Here is a 27,222-nt window from a genome sequence, read left to right on the forward strand (position 1 = left end):
TCCGTCGATGCTGAAGATGAGTATTTTTTGAAACTCCTGAACATTGCCATACACTAGCAAGCTTGTTCTTTCTTTACTTTACCCTAGAAAGTAGGGCTTACGATCATAAAGGACATATACTAGAGTAACAAGCTGCTCCGTAGACAGAGAAAGAAAGGGTACGCGGTAAATGGGAGGAGATGAGCAGGGTGATATAGTGTAAAGACATGGCATTGACGAAGACAATGGTTTTGATTGAGTTGTACGCTAGACAAAACAGCTATTTGAAGAATGCATTGTCGCTAGGTTTGAGCTTCTACAAGCAAAAAGCATCGTGGATACCTTAGAGGTTCGACTCTTGGCGTATAGAGGCTCAAAATTAGCGACGATGTATCCTTGGAGATTCCTCATACAGGTTATTTAATGAAGCTAGAAAATTAGGTCGTCGTCCCTATAGCCTATCTTAGAGACCTTCCATCAAAAGGTCGTGCCTTTACCCTTCTTCTTTTGGTTCTTCGACTTCTTTGCGGCTTTCTGCGCCTTCGAACTTTGCCCATGCTTCTTTTGCTCAAGTGTCTCTTGCTCTAGCAGCAGCTCTATCAAGATTTCCCGTTGCCTTCGACGCTCATCCTCTGCCTGCGCCACAACATTTTTGTGCTTCGCATCCGAGAATTCGGCGCATGTAGTCGAGTGAAGACTTTTCTGTATCTTTTTATCCCAGCCACGGTACAAGTTGCTGACATTCATCGGCCCGGGCTGTTTGTAGAAGATGCCTGGATAGTGTACACCTTGTTGAGACGTCTGCCCCATCGTCGAAGCAATACAAAAATCGCCGCCCATGATTTGACCATACATCGTGGAGACCGAAGGCGCTTTTATCGTCTCCTGCAACGTGGAAGCGGCGGTTCGAATGCCGGCCCCGAAGGCCTGCCAGGCGTCCTTAAGCTCCATGTTCTGTGTGGCATTGTATGCTTCCACGGTCTCGAGAAGTATCTGCTCAACAAGTTTCACTCGCGATTCAGGAGTCATCCGATACTTGTCCGGATCAAATGTCAGAGAGCCTTTGTGACTGCTGAGCTTAGAGTACATTCTCAGCCATAGAAGAGCGCATGTGTTGTGCAGAGACAGCCAGTCAAAGTGCAAATCGATAGCATCCGCCTCTAGACACGGGAGCAATCGAGTGAGGATCCCATCTGGTTTGTTGTTCTTGGCTTGCTCCTGTAGTGATCGTAAAGCAGTAGAGTATTCCGATGGATCGACATTTCTTTGCCGAAGGAGATGCTTCATGCCTTCTTCATTCCTCATCAGTGTCGCCCACCTGGATACTACAGAATCGATTTCTTTGTTATCGCTCACTTGATGGTCGAAGCGGTCCATGAACACGTCGGTCAACATACTAGGATCTGTGATATGTAGCGATGTGAGGGGCATGACAGTCGCCTGTTTGAAGCAGGTGAAGAGCGTTCGATAGTCCGTTGGCCTTTCATTGCCATAGAACAGCCGCTGAGGGTCCTGACGCTGAATGAGTAATTCCATGTCAGGCCATGTCGGAGAATCTTTACATAGCAACCGAGTGGCTGCATAGAGGTATATCATAGGTCGGATACAGTCCGTAGCCAACTCAAGCTGAAGACCATACTCATGCAAATCCTCGAACATGTTGTACTGGAGTACCCCGCAACCTAGTGGATGTCGACGTAGTAGTACGTGGTCCTCCTTCTTGAATTTCGACAGATATGGATGTGGGCTTCCTCTCAGACTCAGGGTGAATAGATCCTTTGTAAACCACGCCTCAAGTATAGATTGCTTCCGTTTCAGGTCATCGATAATCTTGAGGTATCCCGTTCGAAACCTGGTGTTCTTTTCATACTTGTCCAACTGGGAGTTGCCACTCAGAAAGTTGGCCAGGGTTCGGTTGAAAGTCTGTAGGTATATCTGAAGTTCTTTCAACGGTGTATCTAGACGATCTCCTAGCACATCTTGTATGTCGATATAAGTCTGGGCAGCAAATTGCACCCAAATTGGAATCTCTTTGTGTTTGACCATGTGGCGAACCGCTCTTGAGATCTCATCTTCGGCAATCGTGTCGAATTTGCCTTGCGATACTTGGAACAACTTCGCCGAGGCTTGCCACTGCATCATGTGGCACATCTCGACAACCCTTGACAGATGCGGGTGCCACTTCTCACCGGGTTGCTTGAACCATGCAGGGTCTTGTTGATGGAAACCTTCTTGGTGAGTAGGAGCAAAAAGATACCATTTGAGCCCTGTTAAGACCGAAAAGAATGCGAAGTCGCTCTGGTCCTCAGTATCGGTGGGAAACAGCTTGATTGGTGTCAGAGCTGCAATTTCCTCATGTGTAAATTTTTGCAGCGCAGGAGTTCGCTTGTGTAACAACAATGACGGCAGCGTCCATACAGGGAAGATATCAGCAGGAAATCGTTTAGGCCGCTTGACTAGTTGATCCAATTCCTTCTCAGCTAGACGGACGACGTCTATCGCTGTATTCGTAAATAATGAACAAACGTTGTTTTCCAGTGCGGATGCCTTGTATGTAGCCCAAATGTGCTGTACATATTGACGAACGAAGAACAAGTCTTCCAGAAACACGTCGATGGCCAAGAAGAACTCGTCCTCAACTTCTATATCATCAAAGTCGATGTGTACGGGTGTAAGGTTGCTGAAGGACTCTTCACCAATAGTGTCGGCTTCGTCAGTGTCAGATGTCGACAAAGAAGCAAGCCTGTCGCTGAGTGACGGTATGGTATCTGTCTGGAGTCCGAGTGCAGAAGGCTGACCGGTTGGTCGCAGTACGTCTCGAACCTTGCCCAGAATCCTCTCTGTGAAATGGGTATGCGTGCTGTCTTCGAGTTGACTTCGTTTACTTTTAGCGCCAAACGACATAACGTATCGGGTCTCTCTGCGGCGTAGTCTGATAGCTCGGGAAATTGTGGCTAACACATCTTCCGGGATCGTAGGTTGGGGTTTGTGCGCCGCGATGGCCTCAGCCATGGGAATGAACTCAGACGTCTTGATGAGATATTCGGCTTTCTTTCCGTTACAAGATTCTACGCTTGGTGATGCGGTGCTGGCGGCATATCCGCAGTTCAAAGCGGTCTGGCGAAGCCATGCCGCTACGTTCCGGGTGTCTTCCGTATACCGCTTAACCCGGGATCTAAAGGTAGGCGGAGAGGGTGGCCTCGGAGCCGACTCCATGATGGAACAAGGTCCTATACGACAAGTAACACGTTGAAATGATGGTGAAGCACAGGGAGGTAGGAGATGTTACGCGATCGCGCGGGGATAGACGACAGAATCACAAAGCGGCGTGGTTGATCTAAGCTGCTAACATACTAGCGCGAGATACTCGACGCGCACGCGTCTTCGCGGTCACACTGAAGCTCACCATCTTTCGCTCTCATCCTTGCCAGCTTCGCACCGCAATTTTTGTCGCGTGAAGTTCTTAATCGACATTCGATCACGCTCGTACCGCCAATCTACGCTGGCCAGGAATTCCCTCATCATGCCTTCCGCCCAGCGCCTCCAACGAGCGACTCGGACCGTTGGACCGTGTTCTCCATCTCTTTCGCCTTTTGCGCGCAGACCGCTGCGTTTATGTCGCCCTGAGAAGACGTGCAGGGCTCGTTAGCTGGAAGCCGCCGGGCAGCTTCGTGACGAGCTGCAGGCTGATTGTTGGCCGGCGCTGGACGAGCATCACCGTCATCATCAGACTCACTCCCGACCAAAGTTTCAGCTTCAGAATCATACTCGACTTCTTCGTGAGCGGGTCGTGCATGAGGTACACCTGTGGCCTTGGAAGCCTGAGCTTCGCGAGCAGTTGAAGCAGCATGAGCGGTCATGTTGAGAGGTAACGTGGCGCTTTGGTGCGATAACTGCCCAGGTTGCACTCATACTGGAGGCCCAGACGCAGCAATTATATGTCCAAGATTTGGATTTGACCAACACAGAGTATCAGCCAGATGACGAACGACGAACAACGAAACGAAAGCGATGTCCAAACGTAATACATACCTGCTACGATGGCACCCACACCACGATCGGCCGCGCCAAACGGAGACGCCATAGCGTATACCTTAGCTAGTATCGTGTGGCCACCGGTCTCTATACAACACACTGCATGATGTAATCACACATACGTGTAGGGCTGGGGCGCCTTCATTCGCCTCTAGCTCAAGTTCACTTAGCTTACGGCGCATGCATTCATCTCTTCCTGGCCGACGATGCATTTGCAGCTCCTTACAGGCTAAAACCAAGATCTCCACAAAGCGGAATAACGCGAAATCAAAGTTACACGGATCGTCTATCCCCGGAGCTTGAGACACCAGGGCCTTGCCTCGCCCCCACCCACGTTGTGCTGCCAGCAGCCACTCAATAATGACTGCATCAATTCCACCAACCTCCAGCACGATGCTTCGCCAAATTCAGCATTTGCTCGGCTTTCTCCACTGGCACACGATCAAAGTCAGCGTATGTCTCACATGGATGCGTAGAGGTTACTTACCTTTCTTCTCACATTCCTCGAACTTCTTCTTGGCTTCCTCGTACTTTTCCTTCGCCTTCTCAAACTCGGTTTGGGCCTCAACATGTGATCGCGTCGCCTGTTCTACAGAGCCCGGCACATCGTAGTATGGAGTATCAAAGCCGGTATCCCACGGTGGATACCCTCCTAGACCACCCATACCACCATGGCCGCCAAAACCTCCCAGATCGAAAGCTGGCCATTGGTATCCCCGCATGCCATGTCGTTTATGCCGTTTGAAAGGAGCTATTTCGTACATTGCTTCAATGCTATCGCGATTGACAGGGATGATGCGTGTCGCAAAACCAAGCGACAAGTAAGGGTAATAATGGTGTGCGGAATTTTGTGAGAAACTGACGGATGAGCATGAGCAGATCTTATACAACAGACAGAGGACGCCTGAGGCAGATAGAATGGTCCACGTGTGCCAAAAGCAGGATCTGTTCACAATTCGGGAGTTGAGTTGGCTCCAGGGTCACCAGTGCCACTCAAACGTTTCGCATCGTGAGTCTTGACCTAGGGCGACGATAGACTGCGTAGGGTCTACCAATAAGGACCATTGTGTTGTCATTGCGGGAGCGGTCTATCATCGGAAGCTATTCTTCATTCACCCAAGCTTCTGGACGGAGGCAAAAGCTCAGCCAAGTCTTTTTGTCTAGCCGATCGCTAACAAAGTTGAGCAAACAACGCGACCGCGTCGATCGCACAAGAACGAACGCGCTCCTCGACAGACGACTGTACCGAGGTGCAGTGATGCATCAGGGTTTGTGTAGCGCCTGGAAAGACTCGAAGTCATATGCTGAATACAAGACCTAATGTGGCCGGCTTTCACCACTCTTTTTATCGGCTGCGACCTGTTTCAATGCTGGCAGAGATATAGCAAACCCGACATTGACGTGCGCAAACGTTATCGGGATATCCGATCGGTCGTTACCCAAGACGTGGGGTATCATAACGAAAACCATTGTACGCCCTGTTCGTCTGTCTTACGTAGCCAAGGGTTTCACGATGGGAATCTAAGCGATCTGCATGCTACCAAAGAGGGGCTGGTGTTTGGCATACGGAGGAATTGTCCGCTATTTGTGATCTCAGATGCCACCAGAGCATCGCCGATATTCCATGTTGCCGCTTCATTCATCATAACGTTCTATTGCCAGTCATCAATTCGACCTCTCACCAACGAACACAGGTCAAGTTACTCCCAGTTACCTCACAGGCATTTCTTGCCACCTGTCTTGACCGTTGTTCAGTCGGCTGGCTGCTACGGGCCGATTTCCCGACATTCCTACCTGCGTGGAACAACCATAGCTTGTACGACCGATGTATGGTCATCCCGGATGTGCTATACTATTCAGCACTCCTCGATTATCTTGGCGATTGTTGTCTTCACTACTGAACTCATGGCTTATACGTCGATCCCCGCTTCCTAGCCATGTCCTGACTATCCGCAAGCGCATAGCATATACTGGGCTTGTCCTTCCCTAGGACACCACAGCCTATATGTAATGATGACCTCAAATGAAGGCATGTCGATACATGCGTTATGTAAGCTCTTGGTGCACCACTTCACAGGTTAATATTGAGCGTTCGAGGGGTAGCTAACTTTCCTCAGATCTGTGATACCGAAATCTGACTGGCGGTTGGTCCCGGGTTTTCACATGTATTCCATGCTAAACTCGGCTAGGTATTCAAGAATCTCAGCCTACCACTGCAACGCTTGGTGGCAGCCCAATATTCATCGCGAAATTGCACAACAAAGAATGCAACGCGTGCATTCTTCCCAACCACACGCCTTTCCCATCTCCAGGCAACTATTGTTGACCTCATTATTGGACGTCTGACATCATACTCTCGCTGCATTGGCCCGCGCCGCCTCCCTGAATTGTCTCGCGCATCTTCTCTCTCTCTTCTTGCCACTGCTTTCTCCTTGACCGCATGTCCTCCATCATCGCTCGCATGTCGTTGTGAAGGATGTCGCTCATATACATCCAATCGTAGGGGTTATGCATTGGCGCTCGCGAAGATGGGCTTCGCGCATATCGCTGCTGGTAGGGTTGAGGATCAAGCGGAAGATAGTAGGGCGATGCGCTGGACCTTTGGTAGGAAGACATGACTGCTATGTAGCGAACTTCTCGCGATGAACGCTGAATGGGGGTTTAGTAATGATGTTGCTAACAGACTACAGATAAAGAGTGTTGTGTTGCTACAGTAAGTACACACGTAGATGACAACGCGTCGTCATGGAAAGCGACAAACAAATGAGCGAACGGCTACGCCAGCGAGATGACAACCAGAAATTCTACCGAGATCCTTGGAAAAACGAAAGTCACAAGCCAAGTGCGTCCACCTCAACGCTAAGACCGGTAGCAGAATTTGTACAGCCGCTGGAGTCTTTCCCTGAATGCTGCCATATCCTGCTCCATCCTTCTACTCTCAACAAAGGCATCGGCCCACATTTCAAACAGGAGGTCGCGTTCTGTGGGAGGAGCCATGTCTCTGTCCAAAGGGCGTGGCGGCGCAAACGGCATTCGTTCGTCCTGTCTTCCGTTGGGACGACGCATGATCGGCACAGACCTATGAGGAAACAAATCGCGGGGCATGCCTTCAACACCCCGACTGTATCTTCCGGGTGCCGAGGCCCTTAGGTAGCGTTCTTCGGGGAAGCCGCCAATTGGACGATGAAAGCGACGATATCGTCGGAGTGCTGCTTGGATTCCCCTATCAAAGTGCCATGCAGGGAGAGCTTGCGGCACATTTGCAAAAGGCATAGGAGCGGGGTTTGCAGCATCTCGAAAGATGAACGTTGGAGGTGGAGCTACAGGAACCGGGTTCTGCTGGAGCGGAGCTGGTGGATGTTGCGGTGGCTGATTAGCGGCATGGTAGTTTACCCGGAATTGCGATGGAAGCTCGTTACCGTTCGAACGCAGAAATTCAATCTCGCCGCGCCGCTCTTGCCCGTATTCACCTGGAGTGGACTGTGAGTCTTCAGAAGAATCATCGTTTACATTCTCTTCTTCGTCGTCGTTAAGGTCCAGGTTATCCAGTGCGTGGTAGGCCGCCAGACACTCGTCAATGAACTCTTGACTGAGGCCTTCAAACTCGTCGTCACCTCGGGAAGCGGTATCGTCCTCCGCAAACGGTGCTGGAGGGTGCTGTTCTTCAGCCTTCTTCATGCTCTTGCGAGGGCTCATTGTGTTCAAGAGTTCCGAGGCAACAGGAAGCGGAATGTAGGTGATGAAGTGTCAACGAGATGAGAGTTGTAGATCTCGGATGAGCTGTACTTATGCTCAAAGACTTCATCATCATCAATCGCGTTTGATTCGACAGCTGATGATGTGGCAGACGAACGACGAGACGGCTAGATTCGGCTGATAAGTAATATAATAACGATCGCGGTTTGTTATTGCTGTTGCGAACACATGGCAGTCGTTGATGAAGACGTGGCCGTGTGATCAAACAGACGATGTGCGAGCGCTCGCTTCATCACTCACAGCAACGTCTGCATCTACCGACCAAAAGTCATAGCACACATACTTGCCGGTATTGACAAGCTGTCGTCGAACAGAATTGGAAAAGATGGTATACCTCGCAGTCCTTGTCACGCTGGAGATGAAGAAGTCCACACGAGCGCCAAAATTGTAAAGATGATGATCTATTGGTACATCACGAAAGTAACAGAGCTTTAATCGGTCTTGTCTCCCACTGAATTCTTCTCAACATCTACTCACATCAGTAGTGTTGAGGACTGTAGTCATAGTCTTGGCGGCGCATGTTTTTTCGACGCTCCCCATCCAAAGCATTCTGCACTTCATCCAACTCGTTCTGCAACGCCACATTTCTCTCCTCAAGCCCAACTACTTTGGAATAAAGCGCATTCAGGACGTTCCTGACTTTGTCAACCACAGGATGTAGTCGAGGGTCCGTCCTAGTACCGTACTGGTATGTTATCACTTTCGAGAAAACTCCGTTGTCGTCACAGCTGTTCAACTGGATGACCGAGGCGTTGACTTCACGCTGTATGAGCGCTGGCGGCGTGATACTCTTTCCATTGAGTGCTGCAATACTGTAAATCATCTCTTGTTCCTGGGGTACCAATATTCCTGGGGGCGAGGGGTCCATGATGGTGCCTTAGTGACAGTCAAAGTCGAATCAGAATTTGTAGAAGCGCAGGTTCTCCCGGTCGTAGTCGGAGGTCAAGGTTGTATAGGACTAAGTTGAATGAAGGCGGATGCTAAGGAAGTTAGCTTTGGTTCGTAGGCACAACGACTACTTATACATTGCATACCAACGAATGAGAAGACACAGGAAAAGATAACAATCTGATTAAGCGACTGCTGACGGACGATTCAGCCGTCATCAAGATGCAAACAGAATGAGCAAACCAAGAACTATGACACATTATCCCATCGTCGTACAGCCGTTGGTGTTGGCCGCTCTCATTCACGGACATCCCTTCGTAATCTCTTCGTCGATTTCACTCCTGACAATTTCGATACGAGTTCTCATCTGCTCAATGAAATCTTTCAAGTTCACGTATCCATCGTGCGACATGGGGACACTCTCTACACTGACTAGTAGGGTGTCGAGCGCTCCCATTTCATCCAACCATTTTAGGTATTTGGCGCGCAGTTCAGAGGCTTTCCGGTCTTCGCTAGCTTGCTGTTCTGCGTTCGCGCTCTGCTGATACGGTGACTGCGCTGGATCTTGCTCAGATTGATTGGTTCCACGTCGACGAAGCAGCTCACGGATACTTGGAGGGGCCATGGGTTGGCGTTGGGTGTTGGGTTAGAGCTTGAATATATGTGATAGAGGTAGCTAACAACCTTGGAAGTAGTTGATATGGTGTGACGGTACATGTAAGCGAGCATAAATAACCAAATCTAACAGGTTTGCCATACACAAACAGCCCCGTACCGAAGAGTCTAGAACGAACGAGAACAGATAGGAAAAGATACAAACAAATCAAAACGGCCTGGCAGATCTGTACCCAAACATGTGACCGCAGAGTGTGATGAAGTTTATCTAGCGATTGTACCTAGCATCCTACACCCGACCCGACGATCAATCTATTCTCACCCTGCGACCAATTCCCCGTCTTACGTTTTCCAACAAGCTTCTCAGCCTAACTATTGAAGCCTGTAATTCTGATAGCTGAAGGCCACCCAATCCGTCAAGGAGATAATCAGCATGCAGGAGACGCACCTGCCAACTATGTAATACCGATCCATCAACTGTGACAAGAGAGGCGAGTCTGGCGTCAGGTACATTTGCGTTATGGCTAACCCTCGTGCGAGGATTTGTACGTGCGGCAAGTGGAGTAGGGTTACTTTGGTGACCCAGAGGGCCAGTTAGACAACCATGAGGGTCGAATTCATAGTAACCCCAGGGCTTGTATTGAGGCCTTATACCAGACAAGGCATAAAACTCACCGCCATGCCAGAGACTCATGATGATGTTTGTCTTGTGGTGATAATGAATAGGGTTTTGGGATGATAGTAGGTGGGTGTATTGCGACTGAACATGCGGGGATTTATATAGAGTAAGTTGTCACTGGAATGCTGGCGGTACTAAGTGGCCTGTCAAATAGATAAGACGATCAACTGGTTGCGAGCAATGGAAAATGACACAAGTACGTAGACAGTAGAGCTACTGTTGTCAACTATCAGCATGAATTAAGTGAAAATGATACCACCGTCGATGACAATAGTCTGCCCTGTCATGTAGTCGCTATCCTTACTGCACAGGAAGCTGACCGTACTGCTCACGTCCTCTGGTACACTAGTCCGACCCAGCGCAATCAACTCATCGGTGTACTTCTTAATCGTGTCGCCCTTCTTTGCCCCTGTCTTCTCACCCAACTTTTCGTCAATCAGATCCCACATGGCTGTGCCAACGATGCCTGGCGCATAGGCGTTCACGGTGATCTTGTGTTCAGCCATTTCCATGGCGAAAGCTTGAGTGAGGCCACGGACAGCCCATTTGGAGGCACTGTAGTGAGACAGAAGCGCGAAAGGCTTGAATGCTACGATTGACGCTGCGCCGAGGATTTTGCCGCCGTTGCCTTGCGAGATCATTTGCTTGGCGGCTGTGGAGTAGCAGTTGTAGACGCCGAATACTGCAAATGTATTAATGGACTGTCTTCATGCTGTACGGAAAAACACTTACCATTGACTTCGAACATGCGCTTGAGATCTTGTTCCGTAAGATCGAGAAGTGCTTTGACCTGTGCGATACCGGCATTCGCCACCATCGTGTTTAGAGGTCCTAATTCCGAGACAGATGCTTTCACCAGACCTTGAACCTCGCTCAAGTTCGAAACATCGGCTGTGTACGCGAAAGACTTTCTCCCCAGGCCTTGTATCTCTTTGACGACTTCATCGGCGCCAGATTTGTTGGCTTCAATATCGTTGATGCAGACATCGTATCCGTCATTGGCTAGTCGAAGAGCAATGGCCTTGCCGCTGTCAAAGGTTAGTCAACCCTATTGAGTACATTCATGAAGTACATGAGTCTCACATTCCGCGAGCAGAGCCCGTTACGATGGCTGTTCTATTCTGGTCTGAAGTGACTGCGTAGCTACGCGCCCATCGTGGTGCTCGGGAAGCCACTCGTGGTATACTTGCAAGTCTGGGGACAGCTTGACACACTGTTCTTGTTGGCAGACGAAACGACATGATTATTGTTGTTCTGGCGTGATAGCAAGTCGAGAGCCCGATACGACGAAGAGAAGGAGAGGTAAACTAAGGAGACAACGAGGCAGTCAAGCATGCACCTCAGCGGCTACATATGCATGTACATTACCCCAGATCTCCTCATACCGGCAAGCTCACATGGGCTAACCGGGCATGCGGAACAGGCGTAGCGTATGCATAACCCCTCTCGTACCATGGGCATGTCGGTTGCATGGCGCAAACCTACGCATCCTCATCGGGTTTAAGAGGTCCGGGAATGACGTTGATACCTAGGTAACCATGCCATTCTAGTGCGAGTGCAGTAGTTACACGAGTCGAGCGGTACGGTTCCGCACGCTTGTTCGAGCAGGTATGAGTCGAGTTTGAGAAAAGCATCGTTAACGACAGACGCGTGATGGGGAGAGCTAGTGTTGGGTGAAGGTGCGGGGAACTTCGGGGGTGCCAAGGAATCGCGAGTCTTCGTCCCGAACACGACAAAGCGCGTCAGGCACCGACCGCGCCTACCATTGCTAGACGCGAACTACACCATGTCGCGCATGAGTATGGCGCCGCAGCGCAATCTGTCGCTGACAGAGGAACTGGAGAAGCTAGAGCAGTCCATCACTCTCACACTGCAAGGTAAACACAGCTTTGAGCACCCCACCATCGCGACTGACCCAAGCAGAAATCGACCAAAACTTCAGCCGCGCCCATCGCATCGTAACAACCGGTATCCTGCCGATCGTCGAACAATACGGAAAACACTCGGAAGCTGTTTGGGAAGGCTCCAAGTTCTGGAAACAGTTCTTCGAGGCCAGCGCCAATGTCTCACTTTCGGGCTACGAAGCCCCCGAGCAAGACGAATCAGCTGTACAAGACGAGACTGAACAGTCACAAACGTACGATGACGAGACGGTAGAGGACGAGGATACCGTGACTGGAACGACGACCACACCACCACGGCCCTTGTCCGCACAAGAAGACGCCGAATCGACTCTCGGTTTCGACTCGCCCTCGCTCGGTCACAGCACTCCGCGGGCTCCACCTTCCACCACAAGAGGCAAACACCACGAGGACGAGGAAGAGAGCGAATATGAGGAGCAGCCTCAGTTCGCTGGCATGTCTTCGCCTTACGAGGCATTGAAGTCCGAATTCAGACCCAACATTGGCGGCACGAAGACGCCGAAGCTGGAACCTGTCACGCCTGGCAAGTCGCAAGCCCTTCCAGATATGAGCGGCTTTGAGTCCTCGCCGTTCATGCAGCCTACAGCCACGAAACAGTCCTACGTCAACAACGACCCGCTGCTTCATCGCGTTCTCGACAAGACGTACCGCGTACAAGCTACACCCCTCATCAGTCCGAGGAAGTACAAACCGACGGGTGCCTTCACCCCTCGCACCGGCGGCCAACGCGGAGCACCTACACCACGAAGCGCAGCTACCAAGCTGCTAGACTTCGACTCTTCACCTCCCTCTTCACCAGCCCCACAACTACGCGCCGACATCTTTTCGCCCATGAAGACGCCGCGGACACCTGGTATAAGTATACAGACACCTGCCAAAGGCAAACAACCCATGAGCATCCACCGGACTGGCGGCACAATCTTCGATGACAGCGACGAAGAGGACGACGATGTTGACTTGAGTCCTCCGAAGACAATCCAATTCCATATTCCACAGAGCAAGCTGATGCAGACGCCTGGTAAGATTTCTTCTCCTCACATATCAAGGAAATGCTAACATACGGAACAGCCCGAGAAGCTAGCAAGCGCATTGTGGATGACTTGCTCATGACAGCCGGCGGCGATATTACAGACTCAACGGGTGGTATGGACGAGGACAGTCCGAGTGTGGTAAGACGCCAAGTGGATCTTGACGATAGCTTCTAGATGATGGATCGATGCCGCGAATACTTGAGTAGTTCTTTGAGCGTACTGCAGATAGACTTCGATACCCCACAGCATATAGATATTCGGTCGATCTAGAATCAGATGCACGGTGTGGGCGTCTTGCATGTGATGATCCACAGCGGAACACTAGCGCCTCAGACCCCTGCAGCAGCTGTGTCCGCGGTCGTCATTTCACCATAATCGCAGGCACCAAGTCACGAACAGCAAACTCCGACCGACCTTGATTCCTTCGCTCTCCTAAACCCACAATGCCAAAATCAAAACGACCGCCGACTTCGGGTTATGCCCGAATAGCCCAAGCCGAGGAAGAAGACGACCCCGGCAGCGACTTCGAGGGCGACCACCACCAGAATCCCCTGTCCAACGCGCAATATGCACCAATACAACCGCAACGGAACTCGAATATGCGCATGAATGGCTCAGGCGCGAGTTCACCGAATCATAGAAAGGGCACGTCGGGGCGACGGCAACGTGCCAATTCCGGCGTGGACATAAAGGCCATCAATGCGCGATTTGAGCGATGGGCCGACGAGATTGCGCAAAAGTTCAAGATCAAGAAGCAGAAAGACTCGGCAGACGAGGAGACGCTCGAGATCCATCACTCAGTCTTCCAGGCGCCAGACTGGGTGCGACCGGCAACGGCGGAGTCGCTCACATTCGACTACGACGTGCCCTCCGATCGCTTGACGAAGCTCGAATTCGACGATATCGTGGAAAGCGTTAGGACGGCCATCGAGATGGATGTGCATCCCCTGTTGATTACACAGGGTAGTTCGGGCAGCTACTTCGCGCGCACCACACAGGGCAAGGTGGTGGGCGTGTTCAAGCCTAAAGACGAAGAGCCCTACGCGTCGCGCAACCCCAAATGGACCAAGTGGATACATCGCAACCTGTTCCCATTCTTCTTCGGTCGCGCCTGCCTCATTCCCAACCTCTCCTACATCTCCGAAGCCGCCGCATACGTCCTCGATACCCAGCTGCGCACCAACCTCGTACCCTACACCGACGTCGTCGGTCTGTCCTCAAAATCCTTCCATTATGACTTCTGGGATCGGCGCGCATACTACAGGAAAAGGAAGCCCTTTCCCGAGAAGCTTGGGAGTTTCCAGGTGTTCCTGAAGGGCTTCAAAGACGCGAACATCTTCCTCAAGGAGAACCCGTGGCCAGATCAGCATAATACAAACCACAATGCGGATAGGGCGGCACGGAAGAAGAAGCGGAGATGGGCTGAAGACTGCAGACCAAATGGCTCGCAGTCAGACGGAGAGGACGAGGACGAACAATCTGGCAACGGGGACGCACAACACCATCGGAGAGGCTTTTGGACGCCTGCAATTCAACAGTCGTTCAGAGAGCAGTTGGAGAAATTGGTCATCCTCGACTACATCATGCGGAACACCGACAGAGGCCTGGACAACTGGATGATCAAGATTGACCAGAAGACGCAACAGGCCTCCATTGTCGCAGAACCGCCGAAGATGGAACACGACGATGACGATGACGACGACCATCAACCGAGCTCCTACACAAGGCAATCGATGGAGGAGTCTGACCCCTACGGGCGAAGGGAACCCATGACCACTACTAGCCGGTCGAACACACCCATGCAGAGTGGGCCGACACCCACAGTAACCATCGGCGCCATTGACAACAGTTTGTCGTGGCCCTGGAAGCACCCTGATGCTGTGAGTACCTGCTCAGAACTCCCCAACGCTATGCTAACATGATCACAGTGGCGCAGCTATCCCTTTGGATGGCTCTTCCTACCCGTCTCGCTCATCGGCCAGCCCTTCTCCGAAGCCACCCGCCGCCATTTCCTTCCCCTCCTCACCTCGAAACAATGGTGGAGCGACACACAATCGGCACTCCGAAAGTGCTTCTCACAAGATGCTGATTTCAAGGAGCGCATGTATGCGAAACAGATCGCGGTTATGAAGGGACAGGCTTGGAATGTGGTGGAGACACTGAAGACACCGGATCTTGGGCCGCTCGAGCTCACGAGAAGGGCACGTGTATGTGTCTGGGATGACATTGTCGAGATACCCATCGCTGTGCCGCTGAGAGCTCCGTCTGCGGAGATGCGGAGGAAACAGCCACCGGGCAGACAACCAAGGGTGGAGGAAGAACATGAAGAGATGGATATTACAGCTGTCTCTACGCCGCCACAGAAGCCTCAGAAAGACCTCCTCATGAACTCGCCACCCCTCGAGTCCGCTCACGAGAATCGCTTCAACCTCACGCGCGGCTCATCCTCTCTCGACGTACGACGCCCTGACCAAGGCCCAGAATCACCAGCGACTGTAAGCGACGTGTACTGGGGTTCGCGTAATTTGAACAGTCACTCAAATGGCCGGCCTACGCATCAGTCGCGCATGAGTTACGATGCGCCTCGCCGAAACACGCGCGACTCACGACACCATAGGCGCCACTCCTTGACTCATAGGAGGGACCTTGATGATTATGGCTTTGACGACGACGGCGATTTAGGATACGCTGCAAACGAAGATATGGAAGGTAACAGGAAAAAGGTCATCGTAGAACGTTTGGAGATGGTCAAGGGGCGGAACCCGGTGTTTACCTGGTGCTGAGCAGATGATCGCCCAGTTTGAGGCACTTTTTTTACATTATGGCATTGTGCGTGAGAGAGTTGTCTTGCATCACGGGCGCAAGGTTGCTGTGACTATAACATAGGCATCCGGTTGGGCAGCATGGGAGGCGTTTTGTCGTACAGAATCTACGGATAGCAACATGTGTGTAGTAGTAGCGGGACAGCTCCGCTATCCTGCTGGTGCACCCACACCTTCGCGTACGCTGCGCAACCCCCACACCCTTTAATAACCTGAGTGATACATGCGCGTCGTCCGCGAGCTGATGAGACTCTTGCTTGCTTCTCTTGTGCAATCTTTATCGGTTCCCCCCGACAATCGCGGGCAGCGACCCTTTGCCGATGTCCCGTGAATTATCGAGAGGGTCATCTGACACTCCTGCTAGCCCTTCTCAGCCACACGCGATGACTTCCCACGATCAACAGGAAAGGCAACAGCGCCATTTCACCCACGCACCACGGTACAAATGAATGACTCTTTGTTCATCTGAACCTGTATCCGACCGCATTGTTGCCTGGCAAACCTGCCGCCGCTGGGACGCGAAACCATACGTCTACCTTCACTTACCCGACGACCGGGTATACTAAGCGACTACGCGCCATCATCTCAACATTTCGAGCCTCGGAACTTCGCGCCCTGCATCGACCGCAACCAGACTTCAGAGGATCCGCAGCAGTTCTGAGGGCTCTCTGAGCGCATCGAGACACCCTGAAAACGCGTGATTTGTGGCGAGCGAAAGGATCAGGGCTTGGCATCCGGACTATCAGATGCGCTTCGGCATCAACATCGTTGGAAGGGCTGGAAGAGCTTGGAAGCGCTGAGGGGACCTGCCAGAATTACCTGAAGCTCTCTCACCTGTAGAGTCCTTGTGACTTTGATTGCGAGCCCATCATGGACAAGCTTAATCCCGCCCTATTACTTGACCCGAGGAGGGTACGTAGAACAGGTATATCTTCAATCTCTCTCTTTCTCCTCACCTTCTTCCACCTCTTTACCCAAAATTGCCTACTCGCCCTTGATATCAGTCCTGGTGTTGAGGACTTCCACGCATCTTCGTCATCGCTCCTTCCCTTTGACCACCACGCCCAGCATGGAGACTATGGAAGTCAGTCCAGCGTCTGACTCCTCTGCGAGATCGGAGCTGGCCGTATACGAGCCTACTGTCTACGAGCACCAGCCTGAGCCTGATCCTTCCGCCTACGAGCCCATTGTCACCTCCTCACCCGTTGATTCGCTGCCGGATGCACCTGCGTTCACAAGTCACCCAGGCGCCGACGTAGAAGCAGAACCACACCCAGAACTAACCACGCACGTGCCAGGCGACCACACGACCCACCACAACCAGGCACACAACAACGGAACGTCTGCAGCACACACTCCGCAATTCGATCCACGCGCGCTTCTCAATCCGAACTCGTCGACTCCCAAGCGCCCTGCATCATCCGGTAACGACACTGACCGCGGCCGTACTGACCCCACTATTGCTGGCCAAGTCTCGCTCGTCGAACGCCTACACAACGTTCAAGAGCGTACGTCATCACCTGCCAAGCGCATCAAGACTGAGCGGAAGAACGGCAATCGGCCCAACTTCGCTGGTGGGAGTGCACTTGAGCTTCAGAACGGACAATCACCTGCCCCGCCGCCGCAACAGGGACCCGCAATAGACTTGACCATGAGCGACGACGAAGACGAGATCCAGGTCGTTCACGATAACAGCAACGATGACATCTGCATTGGCAAGCTCAAGCAGACCTACATTCAGGCTCACGTGGTCCCTTTTCCCGACCCTAAGAAGTTCCATGGCAATCATGGTGGCCAAAGCAGAATCAAGGTATCCTTCCGCAGGGGTGGCGGTCACAAAGGAAACCAGATCATTATGGTATGATTCCAATGCAAAATACGCGTATAGCATAAACTGACCAATCCAGGTTCTTGACGGTATGGGTAAAGAGTTCGGCAGGGTCGACATGAAGACCGCACAAGGTCTCACACCACTGATCGATAGCGCGCAAACCAACGGTCTAAAGTGGCTGGCCTGGACTGAACCACGCCGAAAGCTTCCCAACGAAGGACCGCCTGGCAGTCAAATCTCTGCACTTGTTGGTATGACCTTACAGCTGTACTGTCCACGTAAGTCTGCGGATCACCTTGGAAGATATCTCAGGAGCAAGAATCTCATCCTTGAGAACCCCGTCTTCGAACTCGCGCGCCATGATTACTACAACCCACAGTCGAAGGAGGGGTTCCAGAAAAATCAAGTAGGACAACCCGATTTCCAGCCGTCCACACAGTACGCCGTTGGCGCTGCCACAAACACCTATGTCCTTCGCAGTGTCGACGAGATCCGCGCTGATGTCGAAGACGTCTTCGATACGGTTGTCAGTGGCTCGGAAGAAGTTCCGATTCGAGAGCCTTCAACCCTCATCAAAACCGAGCTGTACCCTCACCAAAAGCAGGCGCTTTACTTCATGGTCGACCACGAACAAGAGCACCCGCCAGATGTCTACGACAAACGCAAGGACTCATTATGGGCTCCGAAGTATCGGGATAATGGACGCAAGTATTACATGCATATCATCACGGGCGAACAGACGGAAGATCAGCCCAGACCTAGTCTTGGTGGCATCCTGGCTGACGAGATGGGATTGGGTAAGACGCTCAGCATCCTATCACTCATCTGCGACGATACCTCGATTGTATCTGCCAAAGACTTCTGCCAGAAGCGGCCACCCCCGAGGCCCTACCCAGGCATGATCCAGCCCACCATCAATAGTCGAGCAACACTTCTTGTTTGTCCTCTCAGCACCATGACGAACTGGAAGGAGCAGATCAAGGACCACTTTCCACAGGGCACAAGCACCCTGAAGTGGAAGCGGTACCACGGCTCAGAGCGGTTCAGCATAACACCTGAGGTCCTTGCAGATCACGACATAATCTTGACAACGTACCACATCATCGCGAAAGACCTCACAGACAAGAAACGAGCGTTGCCCTACATCAACTGGTTCCGCATTGTTCTGGATGAAGCACATACAATTCGCAACCCGACCAACCAGTCCAAGGCAGCATGTACGATGATGGGTCAACGTCGTTGGGCTGTAACCGGTACGCCTGTTCAGAATCGACTTGAAGATCTGGGTGCTCTCTTCAACTTCATCAAGTTGAAGCCTTTCGATACTCCCAGCGGCTTCAACCAGTTCATCCTCGGTCCTTTCAAGAACGCCGACCCCAACGTTGTAACGAAGCTTCAGCTGCTTGTCAGCACCGTTACCATTCGTCGTACCAAGGAGATCATCAAGGACGAGGTCCCCAAGAAGCTTGACTACGTTGTCAGATTGCAGTTCTCTAAGGAAGAGCAGCAGTTACATGACTGGTTCGAGAGGGATACTCAACGCAAGGTGAATGCTGTCACCCAGGGCGATAAGATGGGTGGACGATCATACGCCAAGATCTTGACCGCAATCCTAAATCTTCGATTGATCTGCGCTCATGGTCGTGATCTGCTCAGTGAAGAGGCGCTTAAGACTACCGACGGCATGACCTATGAGAAGCCCATGGAGATAGATGAGGAGGACAGCGATAGGCCACAGCTCGTAAGTACTATCCGCATACAAACCGTTGTGAGACATTCACTGACTTCGTTCATCAATATGTAGACACGTCAACAAGCCTACGAGATGCTCACTCTCCTCGATTCGACGAGTGCAGCTGACTGCCTGTACTGCCCAGATAAGAAGTCTTTATTAGAGGATGATTCCGATGACGACGAAGATGAAGATGGCAACGTCCAGGAAGATATTGGCTACATGACCACATGCTACCACCTCGTCTGCCCACGTCACATCAAGAAGCTGAAGGATCAGTGGAAAAATAACCTCGTGGCAGATGGTTCAGTTCGTTGCCACGTTTGTGACGACGTCAACCGGCCCACGGTCCTCAAGCTCGAACGCACGGACTACTACAACTACATCGAGGAGCAGAATCAGATCCGAAAAGATCCAAAACTGGCGAAGAAGATCGGAAGCTACACTGGCCCGCATACGAAGGCCCAAGCTCTACTCAACGACCTGCAAGAGTTCCGTGTATGGAGCGAGCAGAATCCGGATGAGAGGCCGATCAAAAGGTGAGTTGATGCCTACATTGCCACACCGAGACGTGCTTTACTGACTTTCACAGCATTGTATTCTCCTCATGGACCACACACCTCGACCTCATCGAAATTGCTCTCAAGAACGCCGGCCACTCGCTCGTCCGCCTCGATGGCCGCATGTCGCGCGAAAACCGCGACAAGTCTATGCAGGCCCTCCGCGAGAACCCTGCAGTCCGCGTTATGCTTGTATCTATTGGCGCAGGAGGTCTCGGTCTCAATCTTACAACAGCCAACAAAGTGTTCATGATGGAGCCGCAGTTCAATCCGGCAGCTGAGGCGCAAGCTGTTGATCGTGTTCATCGGCTTGGTCAAGATAGGGAGGTTACTATTAAGCGCTTTATCATGCAGAACAGCTTTGAAGAGAAGATGCTAGTACTCCAGGATAAGAAAAAGGCTCTAGCTAATATGACGATGGCAAAGGAGCGCAAGGGCAAGGAGGAGGCTACGAAGCAGAGGCTGGAGGAGCTCAGGAGTCTCTTTAGATAGAGGGCATGGGACTTCATGGTGGGGAAAATGGCTGCTTTTGGTGCGTGGGCTGCTCTAGGGAGGGCAGAAAAGGCGGTACCTTGCACAGAATCTCATGGTATCCGGACGGATACGTCTGCGGGATTAGTGACTCCTGGCGAGTTTTCAGTCTTACGTAGCCTCCAGGCTTCGGCCCAATATTCTTGATACACTATAACTCATCTCGTGTCCTGCAGCCTACATTAATATCAAACCTCAAAATGGGCGACATGCTAAGGCGATGTAGGCTTCTGGGTCGCTTTGTTTACATTGCTGTTAGTGGACTCTGGAGCCTACAACAGCATCGCGTATCAACATTCAGAACACTTGAGGGCAACGTAGACGTCTAGGTGATTGACTTTACGCCAACCTCACTTGCTCTCCTTCAATTTGATCAAGAGATCCTCCATACTAGACGCATACAAATCGAACTCGCCGAAGACATCCGTACACGGATCGTGTTCTTCAAAGTCCAGATACGCAGTCTTGAACCCAGCCTTCCTCGCAGCAATCAGATCCCACGCGTGCGCCGCAACAAACCACCTCTCTCCGTCTCCCTTAGCCAAGCCTCTCTCCGTCAAATGCCTATCCGCGTTCTCATACACCCTCACATCCGGTTTCGCAATCTTGATAGCATCACAACTAAGCAAATGCTCCGCGTCCAGCTCGATCCCCGCATTATGATAATACGCCAGACTCGTCTCAGACCCCCCATTCGTAACACCATAAACATCCCACCCCGCCTCTCTCAGCCCATCAAAACAAGTCTTCAGCCCATCCCGCGGCCCCATGGCTTTAAACGCTTTCATCACTTCGTCAACGTCTTCATCGGTGATGGCGTCGAGGGGTAGGTCGACCACGGCACATGCGCGGCGGAAAGTCGACTTGAGGACTTGCGCAATGGGCACGTAGGAGCCACTCATAGAGACATATGTGAAGTCGCGTTGCGCGGCGTAGAACCAGCTGAAGAAGAGCGTCTTGGGGTCTACGGCTGCGGTGGTGAGTTTGGGGCCGAGACGCGATTGGATGGTGGTGATGGGGGCGGAGAAGGCGAAGCAGGTGCCTATTACGTCGAAGGAAGCGGATTTTGTCATTTTGGATGATTTCGGGGTTGCAATTGATTCTGGTGAGGTGGGATCTTCCCGCTGGGGATGGAGGGCGTGGGGTGTGTAAGCCGAGGATGCCACCGAATTGGGTTGAAGACCCTGTGACGTCAGCCTTTCCGGGGATGAGGCCGAACGGCTACCCCCAGCGCTGCTACTTGCATCTTATGCCTAATGTCACGCTGCAGAAGATATTAGAGTATGCCTATAAGCTTATTAATTACTAGTTTACTTAATTTATTTATCTCTCTTACTTACTTTAAACTAAAACTAAAATATATCTTACTTATTTTTATACTTTTCTTTAACTTTTATATATAAGTATCTTAATAATTTTATTTTTAGTAGATATAGTATTATTAGTAAGAATTTTTATATAAAGTTATTTTAAAGCTATAAGCTTTTTATATATAAAAAGCTATAGTATAGAGTTAGTTTATTAGTAAACTAATAATTTTATAGTATAAGCTAGTCTAAAAAGAGTAAAGTTTATTACTAGTATATAAAAAAATATATTTCTAAAAAAGTTAAAATTTTATAAAAGTATAAACTTTAAGTAAACTAAAACTTAGATTCTTAGCGCTACTACCTTTAGTATAGTTAAAGCTTTTAAAATTTAGAGTAGTAAGATAACTATTCTATAAATACTAATATCTACTTATACTATAGTAGAGAGAATTATAATATAATTATATATTTTTAATAGCTTATAACTAACTAAGCTATAAATTATAAAGTAATAAAATACTAAAATCTTAGCTTATAAAATTATACTTTTATATATATACTTTCTATTTTCTACTTTTATTCTTATTTTATAGCTTATAGTAAAATTAAAGATTTAAAAACTTATTAAAGATATAAATAGTAGCTTAAATCTAATACTAAAAGCTATACTAATTAAATAAGCTCTTAACTATATTCTTACTATATCTCTTTTATAAGTTCTTCTAGTGTTAGTTATTATAGTTTAAACTAATAATCTCTACCTAATTAGAACTAGCTCTAATTAAGTAAGAAACTTTAAAAGTTCTACTATATAAGTAAATCTATCTATATATAATATCTTATATAATAGAAGTATATACCTAATAATTATAGTATATAAGTACTTTTATACTATATTATATTAACTAACTAACTTAGAATACTTTATATTAGACTTAGTTATTAAGAATATATTTACGTATATAACTATTATTATTACTACTACTACTAATCTTTATATTAGGTAAGTACTTCTAAAATTATTATTACTAATACTTATAATAGCTATAGGCGCTACTATACTCTACGTACTTATTAAGTAAGTTAGTAAGTAACTTAAAATATCTATAATATATAGATTTTAATAATAAGAATTATTTAAGTATTACGCTAAAAGCTTATAAATAGAAAGATACTAAGCTTAATAAGTAACTACTTATAAAAGTAACTTACTAATACTAGTAGAGAAATAGTCTACTTTATATAAATAAGTAAATAGAAAGTAAAGACTAGCTTTATAAAGCGTAACTCTATAGTAAGCTTTATACTAATATAATATAAAACTATTATAATAGTAACTATAAACTTATTCTAGAGTAATACTATAGTAGTAAAACTAGTAATATAATAATAGGCTAAACAGCTATTAGGCTTAAGAGTTAGTGCGCTAGAAAAAGCTAGGTCTAAATAGCGTTTAGACAAGAATAATAACTATATATATATACATAATATAATTAACTATATTAAGTACCTATTCTAATAGAGATACTTCTAATCTCTCTACTATATATAGCAACTAACTAAAACTTAACCTATTTAGCCTTCTACCTTAGAAAGGCTACGCGCTACCTTTAAGTGCGTATTTTACCTACTAAAGGCTTGTTAAAACAATAGTTTAACTAGACTTTAGAAGAGACATAATTATTGCGTAATATAATAGAATAAGTAATAAGTAAGTATATAAAATAGAGAATAAGATAATACGTAGAATAGTATACCTAAAAGACGCGTAGAAGCAAACTATAAGCTATAGAAACCTAATAGTATAGATACCTAAGAAGTAGGCGCACTAAGAGACCTCTAACAACACAAATAATTAGATAATAATAACTACTACTTAGGCTAATAAATAATATAGCTATAGTAGCGCTGCGCTAAGTAATATAAAGAGCTAGATAAGAGGTTTAGACTAGGCTAATTACTCTTTAGATAGCTATATAGATAGAAAATAATATAATAGAAAGTATATAGCTATATTATTCTACTAAGAAAAAATAACAAGACCTAAGAAAGGTTAGAAAGGCTAACGTAGTAGATCTTAAGTCTAGTACAGCTAGAAAAGAAGAGGCTAAATAATAAGATAGTAGTAGAAAGCTATTATAGTATATAAAAAAGGCAGCGATAGCTCTTCTAGTAAAGAATACCTAACTTTATTAGTAAGCAAATAGTTAAACCTAATTAACAGCACTTATACGTTTAACATTTACACTAGCTATTATACTATTTACAATACTTATATACTACCTTATATAAATAAGTAAGAGTTAATCTAATAAGGCTAAGGTTAATAAATAATCTAAGTTAGTTACTAAAGCCCCTTTAAAAGCCTAGTTTGCTAAACAACTATCTTTGCCTCTCTAAACTAAGCCTATAAAACCTAAAGTAATACCTACGTTATTCTAGAAAAATATTAAGATGCTAGATATTCTAGAGTTCTTAGGCACTACTAGCTAGCAGCCTTAGGCATAACCTCTAGTATAACCTTAGAATAATAATATAGCAAAGCTTCTTTAGATAATAGCTTAGTCTCTCTAGTAGCTAGGTAATTACTCTCTAGTCTATTCTACCTAGCTTCTTCTATACCTATTAGAGATAGTTCTAGTGTTTAATAGAACTAACGTTACTACGTTTCTTAAGCGTTTTAAGAATATATTAAAGTACTATAAGTTTATAGATAAGATAAAGATTAATTACCTTTTAGCGCACTATAAACCTAAGTAGAAGGTAATTATCTAAGCCTTAAATAAATATTCTAACACTCTAGTTACTAAATTCTAGAAGAAGTTTAGAGAGGCTCTTAGAAAGCTCTTTTGTACTAATAACAAAGACTAACAGAAAGCTAGAGCTAAGTACTTTAAGCACTAGCTTCTCTAGTACTAAGTAAAGTCTAATCTAAATATTAAGAAGTACTTATAGAAGTTTTAGATTTGTAGCAAGCGCTATATTAAAGTATTAACTATTAATAAAGATTGCTAAGGTTTCTACCTAGTTAAGAGACTACTCTTTAGGCATACTATAAAGATACTTAATAAGTTTAGTTTAAAGACTAACAACCTAAAGGCATTTAACTACACTAAGATTAGTAACTACCTTACTACCTATCTAGAGGTAGAGAAAGAAGCTTATATACTTAACTCCTCTAAAGTAGTTAAAAAGATTATTCTAGAAGTTAAATTTAACCTAGCGTAGCTAATAGCTTATTAGTAACTTTAGTAACTAGCACTAACTCTCTAAGACAACTATACGCAGGCTTTCTAGCTACCTAAGCTTAACGTTCTACTTTAAGACAAGCTGCTTAGGCTCTATACCTTCTAGTCTTCTCTAGAAAAAGCACCTACTAATATAGAGGTAGATAACTTAGTTAATAAGATGCTTAACCTAAAGATTAATTATGCTAGCCTAAAAATAGAACTATAGAAGATTTAGTAGACTTACTACAAAACTAAACTTATAAATAACTCTAACATATGTAGCAAAGTAGACTATTAAGCTAATAAATGCGCAAACTACCTAAGAGCGTACCTACTCTAAGGCTAGAGGTAATTCTAGCTAAATAACTAGTATTAACCTTAGCAGTAGCAGTAATATAGTAGTTACTAATAGAACACTAGTTAAACTTTCTCTAATAACTTCTAAGGCTTTTAGAATCTAGAAACTAGATATAATTAAGGTACTATAAACAGACAGGCTCTTAGAGCAACTATAAATTATTAGGTATATAATAAGAGTAACTATTATAAGTAGAACTACCTAACTCTTTAAGTGTATATAGACAAGAGCTAGCTTTATATAGATAAATAGAACATACTTTAGTAGAGTACGCTAGAGAACCTCTAGAGTTGTATTAATAATCTAGGCTAGAGACTATAGGCTAAGAGTATTTTAGCTAAGATTAAGTAATAATTTCTAAAGAAGAACATTAACTCTCTTATAGTTAACGCCTAGTTTAGTAACCTAAAGGCTCTAATTAGTATAGAGAATAACGCTATTTTAGTTTAGCTTATACTAGACTCTACTAGAAGCCTCTAAGTAGATAACGTAGAATAATTCTAGAAGCTTTTAAGTATCTTTACTAAAGACAAATTAGACTACTACCTACGTCTAGCGAACCTAAATTAATATAATAATACTATCGCAGCTATAACTATTTTTAGAGTATTCTTAGAACCTAAGAAAGTAGTATCTTATAATTCTTCTAAGGTTTAGAAGAAGACAATACTATAAAGACCTAGTAATAATTATATCTCTTATCTCTAAGGTTATAAGAATAGAATAGAATACTCTTTAAGCTATTAGACGCTAAACAAGAAAAAAGTTATCTAATTTAGCAAAGAAAATAATCTTATATAACTAGATAATAGAGTATCTAGAATACTATAAGAGTAATTAGAACTAAAGCCTAAGATAACTAATAAGTAACTAAGAAAGCGTAAGATTATTAATAAGCTAGAGCCTAATACACAGGCTATAATCTGCAGTATTCTAGGCACTTTAATCTCTCTTTAGATTAGTACTCTTCTTAGTAATATACCTAAAGTCTATAAGACGCTATTTAACTCTAACTATATAAATAAGAAGCTAGATAAGTTTAAAGTTAATATTATTAAAACGTTAAGATAATAGACTAGATAAGAGAAGCTATAAGAAGAGAAAGAAGAATAGAAGTTTAATAAGCTCTTAGGCGCTGTAGTTAATATAATAACTCTTAGTACTCTCTCTAACTACGTACTAGTAGAAGTAGAAGCTAGTAGAGTAGTTAACTACTATAGCCTAAAGGTAGAACACTAGACTAACTAGAAGATTAGCTATGTGTAATAGTATATTATTGTAGATTAAGGCTAAGAGTATAACTCTAAAGACGTAGATTATAACTATCTAAGAGATAATTAAGCGTATAACTAACTAATAGATATTAAGCACTTGCGCTAAGACTACCTAAAGGTCTCTATTAATATTAGAGAGAACTCTTTTCTCTACCTCTTAGACTTAGGCGCTAAGCTAAACACTATTAAGAGAGAAGTAGCTAAGAGAGCTATATTACTAATTATATTACTACTAGGTAGTATAAAGGCCGCTTAGATAGTTACTACAAATAGAAGTATAGTAAGCTTTATAGGTATTATCTAGAGTGTCTCTATTATTATAGAGTAGATTAAAGTCTAAATAAACTTCTTTATTATAGAATTCTACACTAATCTAATTATTCTAGGTAACTCTTTTCTAACAAACGCTTAGGCGCGTATTAAGTATATAACTAATAGCTTAATATACTATTACATCTTTAGCGCAGATAGCTAAGCTAATATAAGATTTATATATGCTAGAAGTAATAAGCTTATAGCTTCTAGTCTTTATACTAGACCTACGTTAGAAAAAGGTATAAAAGTGTAGTAGCTAGCGCTACACTCTAGCACGTAACTAAAGAGCTAGTAGATAGCGCAGCGTACGCGCATGTAGAGGTAGTAGATATAATAATAGAAGAGCTTAGAGAT

General features: G+C 46.6%; 8 protein-coding genes across 8 annotated transcripts; 3 read left to right on the top strand and 5 right to left on the bottom strand.

Annotated features, from left to right (window-relative positions):
• Window positions 1–456: 456 nt before the first annotated feature.
• On the bottom strand, window positions 457–3,195 carry J4E88_002925 (uncharacterized protein; the record flags this gene model as incomplete). The annotated part of the gene is made up of 1 exon (XM_049396581.1): window positions 457–3,195. The coding sequence occupies one exon, from the start codon at window positions 3,193–3,195 to the stop codon at window positions 457–459; it is 2,739 nt and encodes a 912-aa protein (XP_049257929.1).
• A 3,678-nt stretch (window positions 3,196–6,873) lies between these two features.
• J4E88_002926 (uncharacterized protein) lies at window positions 6,874–7,710 on the bottom strand (the record flags this gene model as incomplete). Its single annotated transcript, XM_049396582.1, has 1 exon — window positions 6,874–7,710. The coding sequence occupies one exon, from the start codon at window positions 7,708–7,710 to the stop codon at window positions 6,874–6,876; it is 837 nt and encodes a 278-aa protein (XP_049257930.1).
• Window positions 7,711–8,248: 538 nt separating this feature from the next.
• J4E88_002927 (uncharacterized protein) lies at window positions 8,249–9,283 on the bottom strand (the record flags this gene model as incomplete). Its single annotated transcript, XM_049396583.1, has 2 exons — window positions 8,249–8,646; window positions 8,968–9,283. The coding sequence occupies 2 exons, from the start codon at window positions 9,281–9,283 to the stop codon at window positions 8,249–8,251; spliced, it is 714 nt and encodes a 237-aa protein (XP_049257931.1).
• A 908-nt stretch (window positions 9,284–10,191) lies between these two features.
• On the bottom strand, window positions 10,192–11,193 carry J4E88_002928 (uncharacterized protein; the record flags this gene model as incomplete). The annotated part of the gene is made up of 3 exons (XM_049396584.1): window positions 10,192–10,634; window positions 10,685–10,980; window positions 11,036–11,193. The coding sequence occupies 3 exons, from the start codon at window positions 11,191–11,193 to the stop codon at window positions 10,192–10,194; spliced, it is 897 nt and encodes a 298-aa protein (XP_049257932.1).
• A 545-nt stretch (window positions 11,194–11,738) lies between these two features.
• Window positions 11,739–13,079, top strand: J4E88_002929 (uncharacterized protein; the record flags this gene model as incomplete). The annotated part of the gene is made up of 3 exons (XM_049396585.1): window positions 11,739–11,829; window positions 11,876–12,892; window positions 12,943–13,079. The coding sequence occupies 3 exons, from the start codon at window positions 11,739–11,741 to the stop codon at window positions 13,077–13,079; spliced, it is 1,245 nt and encodes a 414-aa protein (XP_049257933.1).
• A 269-nt stretch (window positions 13,080–13,348) lies between these two features.
• Window positions 13,349–15,688, top strand: J4E88_002930 (uncharacterized protein; the record flags this gene model as incomplete). Its single annotated transcript, XM_049396586.1, has 2 exons — window positions 13,349–14,785; window positions 14,834–15,688. The coding sequence occupies 2 exons, from the start codon at window positions 13,349–13,351 to the stop codon at window positions 15,686–15,688; spliced, it is 2,292 nt and encodes a 763-aa protein (XP_049257934.1).
• Window positions 15,689–16,796: 1,108 nt separating this feature from the next.
• J4E88_002931 (uncharacterized protein) lies at window positions 16,797–20,342 on the top strand (the record flags this gene model as incomplete). Its single annotated transcript, XM_049396587.1, has 4 exons — window positions 16,797–17,585; window positions 17,635–19,299; window positions 19,363–19,829; window positions 19,883–20,342. 4 exons carry the CDS (start codon window positions 16,797–16,799, stop codon window positions 20,340–20,342), a joined length of 3,381 nt encoding a protein of 1,126 aa, XP_049257935.1.
• Window positions 20,343–20,731: 389 nt separating this feature from the next.
• J4E88_002932 (uncharacterized protein) lies at window positions 20,732–21,454 on the bottom strand (the record flags this gene model as incomplete). The annotated part of the gene is made up of 1 exon (XM_049396588.1): window positions 20,732–21,454. The coding sequence occupies one exon, from the start codon at window positions 21,452–21,454 to the stop codon at window positions 20,732–20,734; it is 723 nt and encodes a 240-aa protein (XP_049257936.1).
• Between the last annotated feature and the right edge of the window lie 5,768 nt (window positions 21,455–27,222).

Source organism: Alternaria novae-zelandiae (genome assembly GCF_023758075.1).
Source record: "Alternaria novae-zelandiae strain BMP 2774 chromosome Unknown scaffold_4, whole genome shotgun sequence".
Classification (NCBI taxonomy): Eukaryota; Fungi; Ascomycota; class Dothideomycetes; order Pleosporales; family Pleosporaceae; genus Alternaria; species Alternaria novae-zelandiae.